We start from the raw sequence: 14850 nt of genomic DNA on the forward strand, positions 1-14850 counted from the left end.
TCATTGCAAGTACCATCAAGGTAGGGGTCATACTACCGAGAGTTGTTGGAAGCTAAAAGAGGCCATCCAATATTTGATCGATATTAACAACCTTCCCATACCTCCAGTTGGCAAGAAGACTGAATGATGATAGAACACATCATGCAAGGCAAGCTTTAGCGATAAGATTTTGCGACCTCTTTTTCTACTTTTTTCCTCCTTTCCCCCATAAGTCTATCATAGGCATTCCTCATCTTCCTCATTAGATTTATTAAGATTTTGTTGTTTATCCTTTTCCACTTTAATAAAATGAGCATTTTTTCTTGCATATGATCATTGCATTGCACTACATTCATATATAAAAACAAATCCACGTCGAACTAAGAAAAAGGTATACTGATGATTTAAGGCACCCCTTGTAGCCATATCTTATCACCTTTACCCCTTTGGAATATACAGTTCTTTTCTGATAAAACACTTTGAGCCTCGTCTAACGATAAACCTTTCTTTTTTCAACCCACATCTACCTAACCTTAGGATGGGATAGTGTGCAACTTATGCAAGTTCTAAATACAAAAACTTAAGTAATTTTACCTGGATCTCAAAAATTCAAAAAATCAAAAAATAATAAAAGTGTGCAAAAAGGGAAAGTGTTCAATGTCATTAATATGAACATGTCTTTGATATGAACACATCTCAGATTGCATCTCTTATCGAGTGCTCGGTACCATGCCTGAGAAACATGAATTCCAAGTGAGTGATAGACCGCATGATCAGGATTGCCCACACTTATCAAAAAAAGATTCAAATAAAAAAATGCAAAAGCAAAAAGAAACAAGAGAGCAAAAATAATAAACAATAGAGTTAAAAAGTGAGGAAATCTCAAGCATACAAATACAAAGATTCAAAAGCAAGGTTACAAACCTTGGGGACTTATCTAGGGTCTTGAGCCTTTATCCCCTTTCTTCTTCAACCTTTAGCCTTACCACGTTACAACCTTTAAAAGACCTCCTTGAGGAATACACACACTTGTGCAAGGTTCGACTAGAGTTATGTTCGGCCTGATTCCTTACGGATACGTAGGCAACCTCTGTAATACCCCGTATTTTCACACGTATTTTCTAATTAATTAATTAGGAAGTATTTTATAAAAAGGGTATTTTACTAAATTTATTATTTGAAGAAAAAATAATATTTGAATTTTGGCGCCAAAAGCATTTTGAAAACTAATCATTATTTTGGGTAAGATTTATTATCCATTTATCCTGTTTAAAAATCGGATTATTTATATATTTTGGATATTTTATTTAAAGAAAAAACTATATTTAATTAATTAATTACTATGTCTGAAAATTCCTATTAATTATCTAGGAATTTCGGATTTCCAATGTGTAGGAAATCTGATTTTTCTTAGTTATTTTGTTGGTGAATAATTGGTATTTAGTTAATTAATTATTCAATATTATTTGCACTAATATTTTATTCCTTAAAAATCGAGCAAAATCTTCCTAAATATATTTATAGGAGTCCGAAAATTTGATCTATGGTAAGCTCAATAATTTCGGCCCTATTGAATTATTTTGGAGGAATTTAATTGGTAAAAATTATATTTTTAATTATCTCCCAAAATCTCTTATTTTTCCTTAATTCTAATTCTCAATCTTTTTTATATCTAATCATCATATTTTCTTGCCAATCATACTTTTTAATTATTCCCCAAGTAATTCTAATTTTCTTATTATTTTTCATGACACACATACCTTCCATATTCAAGTGTACACAATCAACTTAATATCCAAACCTTCCTTAATTCTTTTACTCACTTCTCCAAGTAATCCCATAAACCCTACTTCCCATAATTCTTCCCACATTCTCTTGCAATAATTCTTGCATGAGCTAGACTATTAATACCCCTTCATACCTCACACATTCTTCACACCAATTCTCTTCTTTTCTTCTCCTCAATTTTACATAAATCATCCCGTTTATCTTTGCAGACAAATTTTGGGCACTTATGTTCAGGTTTTAGGGTATTGACGTTTCTAAGATGATTGTTCCTCTCAAAAAATCCTTGAGGTTAGGCTCAAGAATTACCCAATTCGGAGTTATATCAAAGGAGGTATAACCTCTGCAAGTTCTGCCTATTCTTTCCAACGCAAATCCAATTCTTCTCATTTCCTTGGTTTCTTATATTTTATTATTCTCTTCTCTTATTCAATTATTATTATTATTATTATTATTATTATTATTATTATTATTATTATTATTATTATTATTATTATTATTATTATTATTATTATTATTATTATTATTATTATTATTATTATTATTATTATTATTATTATTATTATTATTATTATTATTATTATTATTATTATTATTATTATTATTATTATGGGGGATTTATAAATAATTATTATGAGTATTTTTAATTATATAAAATCAGATTTATAATAATGTTTATGTTGAACTAATTCAAAAGGTTCATGTACATTTAGTTGGGAGGTTTTAATTTAATTATTTGTGATTATTTGTTAACCTTTTATTAATTAAGATTTTAATTATTTGTAGGGTGTTTTTGATCAAGCTACTTGAGGGTTCTTTTGAAGTGTTTTTGGCTAAGCGAGGATCAAGGTACGTTAGGTGGCTAGATAAGTTGAAAGTGATTGGTTGAATAAGCATGTTTGAATGATTTTGTGATGTTTGATTAAATTGAATTGAATTATGATTTATGAAATAAAAGTATGTTTAAATGATTTGTTTAATTATAAATTTAGGCATTAATTTTTATCATGTTTTGAATGATTAAAATTATTATTCATGTTTTAAAAAGGTTTGATATTGAAAGCATGTTGAATTTAACAAAAGAGTATGAATTATTTGAAATTTATCTATGTTGTTAAGTGAATTAAATGCTTATATGATAAAACTTGTTTTAATTTTTCAAGGGTGATAATTAAACCCAGGAAGTATGTATCCAAGAATGAGGGATCAATTAAGGAGTAAGCGCACTGGTTCCAAAGTTTGAAAGGTTCTTAAGCAGTTAACCCATATTACTGAGAACATCACGAAAGTGGTGAACAGGGAACACCAAAATCCCGAGCTTGATTCCTACAGTGAAGTCTTTAAGAGGGTAGCTGCAGCTAAGTCACCTGCTTACTTGGGAAAGAAGGACCTAGCCAACCTTGAAAACTGGATTAGGGAGTTTGATAAGTTGTTTAATGCTATCAATTGCACAAGTGAGCTGAGGGTGAAAAATGGGGTTTACTACTTGAGGGATGAAGCTGACTTATAGTGGGCCCAAAGAAAAGATGAGTTTTTTAAGAGACCAAACTTTGGGTGGGATGAGTTTAAGGAAGCCTTGAGAGAGAAGTTTTACCCTTCCTTCCTTTGAAAGCAGATTTGCATGAAGTTTACCAACATGAGAATGGGGAACATGTCAATAAGTGAGTACTACAACCAGTTCATTGAGCTGATGAGGTTTGCCCCAGAAGTAGTCCCTACTGAAACCATCAAAGCTCAGAGATTTGAGCAAGGCCTTACCTTGACTCTCCAAGGGAAGCTTGGGGGAGTGACCTTTGAGACCCTGGATGAAGTTTATGGCCGTGCAGCCCACCTGTACGGAATTAAGGGGAGAGAGATGGAGAATATGGGAGAGAAAAGGAAGAACCCAGACTCTTTTCATGGGGGTGAAAAGAGGCCTCAGCTCAATGGGAATTACTAAGGGAATTTTGGAAATAGGAGGGACAACAAGGGAAACTTTGGGAAAGGGAATGGAGGCCAATCTTCCAACCATAAGTGAAATGGGAACCAAAGGGGTGAGAAACCCAAGAGGAAGTATTTCTGCAAGCGGTTTAAGAAAGACCACCCAGGGAAGGACTATGAGGGAAACCCGGTAACTTGTCGTTATTGTCAAAAGTTGGGACACCGTGAGTACGAGTATTTCAAGAAGGAAGGTGATGTTAATTTTGGGAAGGTGAAAGATTCTAGAGCACCTAGTAAACCACCTCAGTCTAGTGGACCTACAACCAAGGCTGGAACCAGTAGCGGTGCGGGAAGTGCCCTAAAAGGTCGTGAGTTCGTGATGAATAGCCGTCAGGCTGAGTCTGCTAATGATGTGGGAATTGGTGTTTTCTTTATAAGTTCTTCTCCTGTGAGAGTCTTGTTTGATTCAGGGGTCATATTCTTTTATTTCTAAGAAGGTAGTTGGGAGTGAGTCAGTTTCTCTAGATGTGTCTATTTCGTCTGGGGAAGTGAGGAGTTGTTCAAAATTGTTTTTTAGTGTGCCTATTTCCATCTCTGGGGTAGAATTTTTGGCGGATTTGATTGAGTTCAAATTGAATGACTTCGATGTGATTCTGGGTATGGATTGGTTGGGAAAGCATGAGGCAAAAGTTGATTGTGCGGCTGAAAAGGTCACTTTGACTAGCCCAAGTAAGACCAAAGTGGTATATAAATAGGAAGGGAAAAGCTCAGGGTTGAGTATTGTGTCTGCAATGCAACTACAGAATCTGGTTAAGAGGGGTTGTCCTTTGTTTTTTTGTAGTGTTCAAGAGGTTGGAAGTGAGGAAAGAAAGGTGATGAGATTAGTCTTGTGGTAGAAGAGTTTCCAGATGTATTTCCAGATGAGATTCTAGGTATGCCACCAGTAAGGGATGTTGAGTTCACTATTGACCTAGTGCTTGGAACTGGACCTAACTCTAAGGATCCATATAGGATGCCTCCAGCTCAGTTGAGGGAGTTGAAGACCCAGTTGGATGATTTTTTGGAGAAAGGTTATATTAGGCCTAGTTCATCACCCTGGGGAGCTCCAGTATTGTTCGTGAAGAAGAAGGATGGAAGTATGAGGTTGTGTATTGATTACCGAGAGCTAAACAAGGTGATAGTGAAGAATAAGTATCCACTACCAAGGATCGATGATTTGTTCGATTAGTTGAAAGAAGCAGGGATATTCTCAAAGATAGATTTGAGATCGGGTTATCACCAGTTGAGAATTTCGGAGCAAGATAATACAAAGAGTGCTTTCAGGAACCATTATGGTCACTATGAGTTCACAGTTATGCCATTTGGTTTGACCAATGCTCCTGCAGTGTTCATGGATTTGATGCATAGGATTTTCAGGCCATACTTGGACAAGTTTGTGGTAGTGTTTATTGAAGATATTTTGATCTATTCAAAGGATGAAGAAGAACATAAGGAGCATTTGAGACAAGTGTTATTATGTTTAAGGGAGCATCAGTTGTATGCTAAGTTTTCTAAGTGTGAGTTTTGGTTGAAGAAAGTAGCATTTTAGGCCATGTGATTTCCAAGGACGAAGTCCAGTGGACCCAAGCAAGATTCGAGCTGTGAGTGATTGGCCAACCCTAAAGAGTGTGTCGGATGTAAGGAGTTTCTTGGGTTTAGTTGGCTATTACAGAAGGTTTGTGAAAGATTTTACAAGGATTGCGAAGCCCATGACAAGTTTGATGAAAAAGGAGCATAAGTTCGCATGGACCCAAGAGTGTGAGGAGGCATTTAAGATCTTGAAAGAATGGTTAACCACAACACCTGTGCTGGCTTTGCCGAATGGGAGTGATCTATATGACGTGTATAGTGATGCATCGAAGTTGGGATTGGGATGTGTGTTGATGTAAAATCGAAGAGTGATTGCGTATGCCTCGAGGCAGTTAAAGGTTCACGAAGGGAATTACCCAACCCATGATTTGGAGTTAGCTGCAATAGTGTTTGCCTTAAAAATTTGGAGACATGAATTGTATGGGGTGACTTGTAGGATTTTCACGGACCATAACAATACAAAAAGCGTGTTTTTTGGACGCTTTTTAGGCCTTTTTTCGACGCTAAAAAGCATCGAAAAATTATTTCTCGACGCTGCAAAAAAGCGTCGCAAATCCGTGAGTCGAAAATTTTTCAGGGACACAAAAAAGCGCGTCGAGAATTACGTATTTCGCGCATTATCCCAAATGTATGTAGTTTTTTAGTGACGCTTTTTCCTGTCCACATAATCAAATTTAGCGACGCTTTTTGTTGTCTTGCGTTTATTCGTGTCAGCTTATGGTATGGCGGTAAAGTCTTTGAAATTTGAAAATGTGCAATTATGTAGACATTAAAAAGCGTCTAGATTTATTTTTTAAGCTTTTTTTTTTCTTTTATCAAATTATTATCATCATACATACATTATAATTATTTAAATTTATCATAAATTAAATTAATAACATTAAAATAAAAATAAACAAATATTCTATATAACTAGATTTAAAAAAACAATAATTAATCAACAATAAAAAGAGTACGTAGTTAATTACCAAATTTAGAAAAGAAAACATCAACGTACAATCATTAAAAAAAAAAAAAAAGGTCGCATATTATAGTATGTAGCTTGTCCCTAAATAAATACATCACTAATATAAGACTAAAAACCAAAATAGATAGATGATGGCCACATTGATCGATATAGTCGCTTGTTGATGCTCAAGTGTCCCGGCCTATTCTTTTGTTGCACCTACATTGCCTTTTCCAATCTTCAAAAAAAAATATACAAAGTATAAATTAGTACATTACACAATATAGGCTCAAGATTCAACATGTTGTATTTAAACATAGAATTGTGAGTTAAACATAAAAAATATAAATGAACAAAAAAAGCCAAAAGGTCTTTCATCAAGAGTTCTTATTGGACGTCTACTGTCTACTGTCTCACTGTTATTTCATCAAAAGGTCTCACTATTAATGAACAAAAAAACAAGGAATATACTGGATCATAAAGGAGGGACCAAAAGGCAAGGAAGATAATGTCAAGAAGATATCACAGACATCTAACCCACTCACACAAAATTACAAAGAGTAAACAATGCATAGACAAAAGCACTATAGCTATTGTATTCATTGAATCATACAGAAGAAACCCATAAAAATAAATTTTACTGTAAGTAGATTCAACCATGGACCATTGAAGAAAATGTATGGTCAACATAATGAAACACCCAACTTTTTAGACTTTTATTTCAATAGGGCAACTGGGCAAGCAAGAGTTGGAAGCAAGGTATAGGCTCGATAAGTAAGAACATTTACCACATGCTCTTCTTATTAATCACGTTTGCCTAACTATGTTGTTTGTCTTCTTATGGACAGTCTAGCCAATGTAACCAATCTCATCTTCCTTATGGTCATTTGTGGAATACGTGTCGGGTAAGGGCATCTTTCAACAACATTGAACCATATTTGTTTTGCTAGATTTAAAAATATTAAAGATTTTTATTTTATTTCTACCTTAAGTTTAAGGTGCATGGTCAGTGCCCTGGTAGCACAATCATACAAACACTTAGGTGAAATCATACAAACACTTAGGTGCTAGGTTTGCATAAACTTATTTAGTTATGGAGCTGACATCCATGCTGAAATCCTTGCAGATTGAAAATGCTCCATCAGAAAGCCATTTACAAAGCATTCTCAGCATGCTCCATCAGTTAGAGCCATTTACAAAGCATGCTCCATCAGTTAGAGTTCCTCACATTCTCACAATATAATACAGAACAAAGGCACCCACTATATTCAATGATCCCTATACTTTATCTATCCAATAAGTTAAGACTATATGTATAAAAGTCACAATCATAAAAACACTTAGGCAGTGGAGAAAGTAAAATCATCAGACCTCAGTTCATACTTCATATAGATATATGTACATCAGCTTTGTTTGAATTCATCTCACTTTCATTTTACTTGTTTTATTTATTCATCCATCTTTTATGAGAAATTTTGTATTTTTTTTTTGTAAAAATTAGAGCAAGTAAAATCATCAGACTTCAACAATCACATAACAAATTCAAAATGGGGGAGGTAACAACTCTAACAACAAAGACATTTTTATCCCCAAACTTCAGCCATAATAAAGCTCAAAGTCAAATTGATGATAGCTAAAAGCAAACTAACAAAAGCAAACAACAACAACACTTAAGAACAACAAACATCAATGCATCATAGTTGAAATAACAAGAAATAAATTTGATCAAAAAGACAAAATCTGATGACACACACACACACAAGCTCTGAAATATAATCACTCACACACAAGTTCTGATGTTCAGAGCTGCAATTCAGAACTGAATTCCAGAACTGATTTTCAGTTCTGAAGATCAGCTCTGCATTCAGTTCTGAGTTCAGCTCTTGAATTCAGCTCTGGATTCAGTTCTGAATTCAGTTCTGAAATTCAGATCTGAATTCGGTTCTGGATTTCAGTTCTGAAATTGTTGAGGGCTTTCCTCCAAAAAGTGGCTCTAAATGTTACTTAATTCAATCTTTACAGCAAGCAGTAGGGGAGCTTTACAGCAAGTAGCAGGGGACAAGGCAGACAAGTAGTATAAAAGCAGCAGGGGAGTAGAACAAGCAGTAGCAGGGGAGCAGGGAACACATACACACACACACATCACAAGCAAGCATTCACACAAGCTCTAAATGTTACCTGATGTTTTTCCTTTCCTAAGAATTCAGATGCTTTGTTTAGAAGACCCGGAGATGCATTCCCTTGACGAACTGCACCTACAATCTGAGAAAATTGTCCAACAAGCGCTTTAAGATGAAGATTGTTGTGTCCGACCTCGTCTTTCAGCTTTTCATTTTCTTGAGATAGTGTATCATTTTTTTTTTGTGCAAAACATTCACTTATACTTTAACACTATCCATCACAATAGTCCTCTTTTGAACTTTTCCATAGCCTTCCTTCCTTAACACACCACGTACTGCGAAAATGTCCCCCTTTTTAACCCCTAGTCCGTAACCCACAGGATGATCGGGAATCTCATTGCCATACATAGTTTGCTAAAATGCTTCATCTTCGAGCTCTTGTTCAAACATCTTAGGGTGCACCATCCTCAACTCTTCAACCTTAGCTTTAACATCATCCTATACCAACATTTAGGAGTAATGTAAGACCACAAATAACACATAATCACACCACAAAATCTACACAAAATGATACCAGAAATCTGTCACAAAACCATACCACAAAATCTTGAGTGACTGTGGCAGGAAGAAATTTTCCGTCTTTACCCGCATGGGTTTTAATCCACAGTTCTAACAAGCTCATTTTTTGTCCATGTTCATCTTCCTATAAATAATAAGGCAAAACAAGCATTAAATATGTGTACAATAGTATATAACGTATATAACTTGGCTTTGCTCTTACTAATATCCTAAGTAAATATAAAATAACATATATATTCCATACATAATCAGCTTGTTGGTTTGCAAAACTTTTAGAGCCAGATGTATGAATCTGATTTTGACAAGCTCGTGCCTTTTTACCGCATGCTGACATAGTCTGCAATCACATTTTCAGATTTTTTAGTTAGAGATTAAATAACGTTTAATAGAGTAAACAATAAGGTAAATATTGTCCTTACTTTCCCGTAATCCGAATCCCAATACTTTACCAACTTAACCCAGTTACTACTGGTAATTCCATGTGGCACATTATTACACATATCATCCAATTTCTTCTCTAGTGGCTTGTAATGAATCAGTTTCAGAGAATATTTGAACTGCCTCCAACATTTATTGGCACGCTTGAGAGCTTGGTTGTCATATTCCACACCAGGAGGAATCACAAAACGGTCCTTCAGTAAAAATAATTTGTTAAAAATATAAATCAGTAAGTAATCTATTAGAAGTAAGAGACCGTCTAAGTATGTGTGTTTAGGCAATGACAAGGGATGTCTTAGGGATGAATATACTAACTCTTATGTCTTTAATTATTTTCCCTTTAATATGCTTGTCGACTGCTTTCCAATCTTTTTCCCCAACTGGACAATGTGACTCCATCTTCGTAATCATACTAATGAATTTAACCAAAATATGTCCACCCTTCCTAATTGGCTGGCATAAATCATTGAATTCGACATAGTACTGGACGTCGTTATTACTCCATACGTCAATTGGCAGAATAATACCACTTAATAATGTAGTATTACCCTTGGCATCTAAATAAAATAACAAAATTACGTTAAATGAAATAATCAGTTAACTGAACAATATGTTCTAACAGAGAAGAACATTAAAAAAATTTTAAGAAAAAATCTACAAAATAACCCAACACTGTAGCCAATGAATTTTGCAAATACACACACACAAGCTGCAATTCAGTTCTGATGTTTAGACCTGAATTCAAAACTGAATTCCAAAACTGAATTCAAATTTGAATTTCAGTTCTGATTTCAGTTCTAGAATTCATTTCTGATGTTCAAAGCTGAAATCAAAACTGAAATCCAGAACTGAATTCAGTTCTAGAATTCATTTCTGATGTTCAGAGCTGAAATCAAAGCTGAATTCCAGAACTGAAATCAGTTTTGGATTTCAGTTCTGATTTCAGTTCTAGAATTCATTTCTGATGTTCAGAGCTAAAATCAAAACTGAAATCCAAAACTGATTTCAGATTTGAATTTCAGTTCTGATTTCAGTTATAGAATTAGCATGTACTGGACAAAAAGAAAGCATGCTACACATATCATATGTGTGTCTCAAAATCTGATCTCATGATGCAGTAAGGAAAAATAAAAAAAATAAAAAAAATAAAAAATAAAAACAAAACAAACATGACATTAGCACAGAACACATATCATAGAGACTCAATTCAAATGTCAATTAGCATGTACCTCGACATAACAAGCATAATTTACTTGAAAAATTAATTATGCAGCTCAATACAAGTTTCAAGATATAAACATGTCCATATATCCAAATTTAGAACAAGTTTGAATATGCATGTGTAACACGTATAACACAAGCTAGCCTCCACCCCCTCCCCCCACCCCCTCCCCCCACCATAAAAAGTAGCAGCAACATGGCAGGATCACACCACAACAACAACAAGCATCAGCAGACAACTTTAATAGAAAACATTTACCTATGGTTAGAACCTCCTCCTTGTCGTCAAAATCAATGTCTACAGGCCAATCCGGAAGTGCTTTTGGTCGTAAGGACTTAGATTTTTTCGGGATCTCTTCTGATTCGTTTCCATTTTTTTGTCTTTCATGATTATCCTGTGGAGCTGTAGCTGAAGTTTTCACAGCACCTGTTTCACGGTTCCGGATTCCTCGTGTAGCAGGTTTTGGGCGCTCGGGAGGTTTGTGAGAAGTAGAAGGGGAGTTCAATGAGTTTGGTGCAATTGAATGTGGAATATTAGGTGGGACTTTTGCTGGGTAATTATTCTGATAACTTGATGTAGCTGCCTCTTTGACTGAACTCGATGTTGAACCAGGAGGGTTTTTCCAAATGGATCCTAAACTATTAGGTGGTTGTTGGTCAGATGTTGTAGTGGTAATGGGTGGAGAAAAAGGTCCCCATTTGTCATCCTTAAGTAACTCATTCAGTGGTGACTTAGTAGCTTGTTTTTTGGTTGGTTGTGAAACAACTTCAGTAGCATTTGACTTAGCTGTGGCAGCAAGTATTTCCCTTGCTCTCTTGCTTCGATAAGTCATCTTTTACCTGATACAACCATAAGACAAGCTACATTAGTTTGTCAAAACTGATATAAAGACAAGACATAAAATGAAATACAAACTATACTTCTAAACTGAAATACAAAATAAACTGATATAAAGATCTAAACTATGTATCTAAACTATATAGTTCTGAACTATAATCACAATATCACAATTACAGTGGGTTCATTAGAAACAGCAACAACACTTAGTTCAATTACATTTCTGAACTGATGTAATCACAATATCAGTGGAAAGTAAAGACACTATATATAGACAAAACTGATATAAAGACAAGACAATATATGTACAGCTAAACTAAACATCTAAACTTAAATACAAATTAAGAACAACAATAATCAATGCATCAGAGTTGAAATAACAGGAAATAAATGTGACCAAAAGGAAAAAATCTGATGTTCAGAGCTACAATTCAGAACTGAATTATTCCAGAAATGAATTCCAGAACTGATTATTCCAGAAATGAATTATTCCAGAAATGAATTACTGATTATTCAAGAAATGAATTATTCCATAAATGAATTCCAGAACTGAATTATTCCAGAAATGAATTTCAGAACTGAATTTAGTTTTTAAATTCAGCTCTGAATTCAGTTTGGAATTCAGTTTTAGAATTCAGTTGTTATTTGACCAATAAGAAACCGAGACGATAATACTACTTAGTACCATAAAAACAGAAATTAAGTTAAAAAAATGCAAACTTTGATGAATTAGAATAACTAAATGAAATATAAAAATACACACCCATCCAAATTTATGAACTCAAATCTATAATAAATTATAAAAGTTTTAAACAAATTATTCAGGTATATAAAACAAGTCCATAGGCTTAGTTTTCACAACATGACACCACCCTTTTTGTATCTCATCCTCAATATAAAAAACTTGTTTTGCTTGAGATGAGAAAACAAATGGATCATCACGCAAAAATCGACCAGTGTGCATCAACTTTGAGAAATTGATATGAACACTTCCATTTGGATTTGTTTTGATACCCCTACGAATATCGACCCAATCACAACGAAACAATACAACCTTATAAGAACCATAATAATCTAATTCCAAAATTTCTTTGAGTTTTCCATAATATTCGTGACCCTCTGCTTCCACCATGATTCCTGAATTCTGAGTTATTCGAAATCGCTTACGATCCACAATATCAAATTTGTAACCATTGATAATAACACTTTTCATCCTTTTCCCGCGGTTACTCAAGCCACCGGCTAAGGCTTTTATTAACTTTCCTTCTACCGTGCTATCATCTAAATTATGGACCTATAATTCGAGAATAATAAAGTTAGAACTAGAAAGTTGTATAATATGAAAATAAAAAGACCCTAAATGTAAAAGCATATGACCTGGCTTTGCAACCAATCTGCAAATTCATCAATTATCCACTGATTTTCAATAGATTCATCTGCTTGACTTCCTCCAACATCATTCTCTTGCCTCTTTAATTTTAAGAACTCACTATCGAGATTGTAAATTTTATGTTAGTAACAAGTATATATTGGACGCTTTAACTAAACTCATAATGCTACTTACTTGAGCACCGGGGTTAGTTCATCAGAATGAAGTAAAACATAGCGATGAGCTTGCTTTAAACTTCTAACATCCAAACGGACATTTTCTTTCTTTCCAACAACACGACCACCAGAGTTATACAAATAGTTGTCAATGTTTGATACACCATCCTCATTCCTTCTAGGTCTATTGAACATAGTCTCAACACTTTCTAAATATCTCGAACAAAATGCAATTGTCTCCCACAAAAGGTAACCTTCCACTATAGATCCTTCCGGTTGCGCTTTATTGCTTACATGAGATTTCAAAAAGGCCAAGTACCTTGAATTATAGTAACGATTTTATATGTGAATGTGAAAGAATAAGGAAAATTATTATTTAAAAATCAAATAATACAAATAAATAGAATAATAATAATAATAATAATAATAATAATAATAATAATAATAATAATAATAATAATAATAATAATAAGTACCTTTCAACAGGATACATCCATCTATAATGAACCGGTCCGCCTAGTCTGACCTCTTCCACTAAATGAATTAGTAGATGAACCATGATTGTAAAAACTGTTGGTAAAAATTCTTTTTCAAACTTGCAAAGAGTCAACACGAGCTTTGATTGAATGGTATCTAATTCTCTTGTATCTATAGCAGTTGAACATATCTTTTTAAAAAAGTCAGACAACTCCTCAAGCAAGTCAATAACTCTTAAGGAATTCGACGCCCTTAAAGCAACCGGGAGGATATCTTGCATGAGAATATGATGGTCGTGACTTTTCATATTAATAAGTTTCCGTTGCTTTAGATTCACACATCTTTGCAAATTAGATCCATATCCATCAGGAACTTTCATATTTTTCAAGACTTTCAAAAATCGTTCTTTCTCCTCGTTAGACATGGTGTATGCAGCCGGCGGGATGTAACCTTGAGGGTTGATCCATAGATGAGGTTTTATATTCAAATTCTTTAGGGCTTCTCTGCCACTCTCATCATCCCTACTATTATCCATATCTAAAAGAGTTCCTAATAAAATATCGGACACATTCTTTTCAATGTGCATAACATCTAAATTATGTCTAAGAGGATTATGCTCCCAATACTCTAATTCAAAAAATGTACTTCTCTTTTTCCAAAGAACATCATCACCATCGGGATCGCAATCATCATCAAGTTCATTGGCAGCTTTTCTCCCTCTTTTTTTAGGAACTTTTTTTGTCTTCCCAAATACATACTTTACCCCTTCTTGTTGCTTCAAAACTTCGGTCCCGCTGGTACGAATCGGAGCAATACCATATTCTTCTTTCCCATCAAACAAATTAGCTTGTGAACGATATGGGTGATCAATAGACAACCATTTTCGATACCCAGGGTAGATAACTTTGCCACCAAATCTATCTGAATTAGTAGAATGAGTGCAAGAAGGACAAGCTTTGTAGCCTTTCGTACTCCAACCTGACAGCATAGCATAAGCCGGAAAGTCATTAATAGTAGAGTGTAGGGCTGCTCGCAGTTTGAAGTTGCTTCCACTATAAGAATCAAAAGCATCAACACCTTCCCACAATAATTTCAATTCATGGATTAGTGGTTGCAAGTACACATCAATATCCATACCGGGACCAAATTTACCAGGAATAATTATAGAAAGAATAAAGGATGGTGGTTTCATGCAAAGCCATGGTGGTAAATTATAAGGAATGAGGACCACCGGCCATATACTATAATTTGTGTTCATAAAACGATATGGATTAAAACCATCACTCGCTAGGCCTAATCTAACACTGTGAGTATCAGCGGCAAACTCTGTATATTTTTCATCAAATTTTTTCCAGGCCTCGCCACCAGCAGGG

General features: G+C 34.4%; 1 protein-coding gene and 1 long non-coding RNA gene across 2 annotated transcripts; both read right to left on the minus strand.

Annotated features, from left to right (window-relative positions):
* Nucleotides 1–6252: 6252 nt before the first annotated feature.
* On the minus strand, nt 6253–8713 carry LOC145640840 (uncharacterized). Its single transcript, XR_014114982.1, has 2 exons — nt 8438–8713; nt 6253–6497 (listed from the first exon to the last, which is right to left on the minus strand). It is a non-coding gene; the product is annotated as an uncharacterized LOC145640840 (long non-coding RNA).
* A 3559-nt stretch (nt 8714–12272) lies between these two features.
* LOC145639927 (uncharacterized) lies at nt 12273–14612 on the minus strand. Its single transcript, XM_081691246.1, has 4 exons — nt 13477–14612; nt 13020–13319; nt 12833–12944; nt 12273–12749 (listed from the first exon to the last, which is right to left on the minus strand). Exons 1-4 carry the CDS (start codon nt 14610–14612, stop codon nt 12273–12275), a joined length of 2025 nt encoding a protein of 674 aa, XP_081547372.1.
* Between the last annotated feature and the right edge of the window lie 238 nt (nt 14613–14850).

This window comes from Chenopodium album, chromosome 7 (assembly GCF_948465745.1).
Source record: "Chenopodium album chromosome 7, dcCheAlbu1.1, whole genome shotgun sequence".
NCBI classification, from domain to species: Eukaryota; Viridiplantae; Streptophyta; class Magnoliopsida; order Caryophyllales; family Amaranthaceae; genus Chenopodium; species Chenopodium album.

What these genes read in the sequence shown, in the direction of transcription:
- LOC145639927 (XM_081691246.1), bottom strand. Translation starts at nt 14,612, where the DNA reads ATGGATATTGATGTGTACTTGCAACCACTAATCCATGAATTGAAATTA. An exon ending in GAACTAACCCCGGTGCTCAA is followed by an intron (nt 12,945 to 13,019) that starts GTAAGTAGCATT and finishes CAATCTCGATAG; the next exon opens with TGAGTTCTTAAAATTAAAGA. An exon ending in CAGATTGGTTGCAAAGCCAG is followed by an intron (nt 12,750 to 12,832) that starts GTCATATGCTTT and finishes CTCGAATTATAG; the next exon opens with GTCCATAATTTAGATGATAG.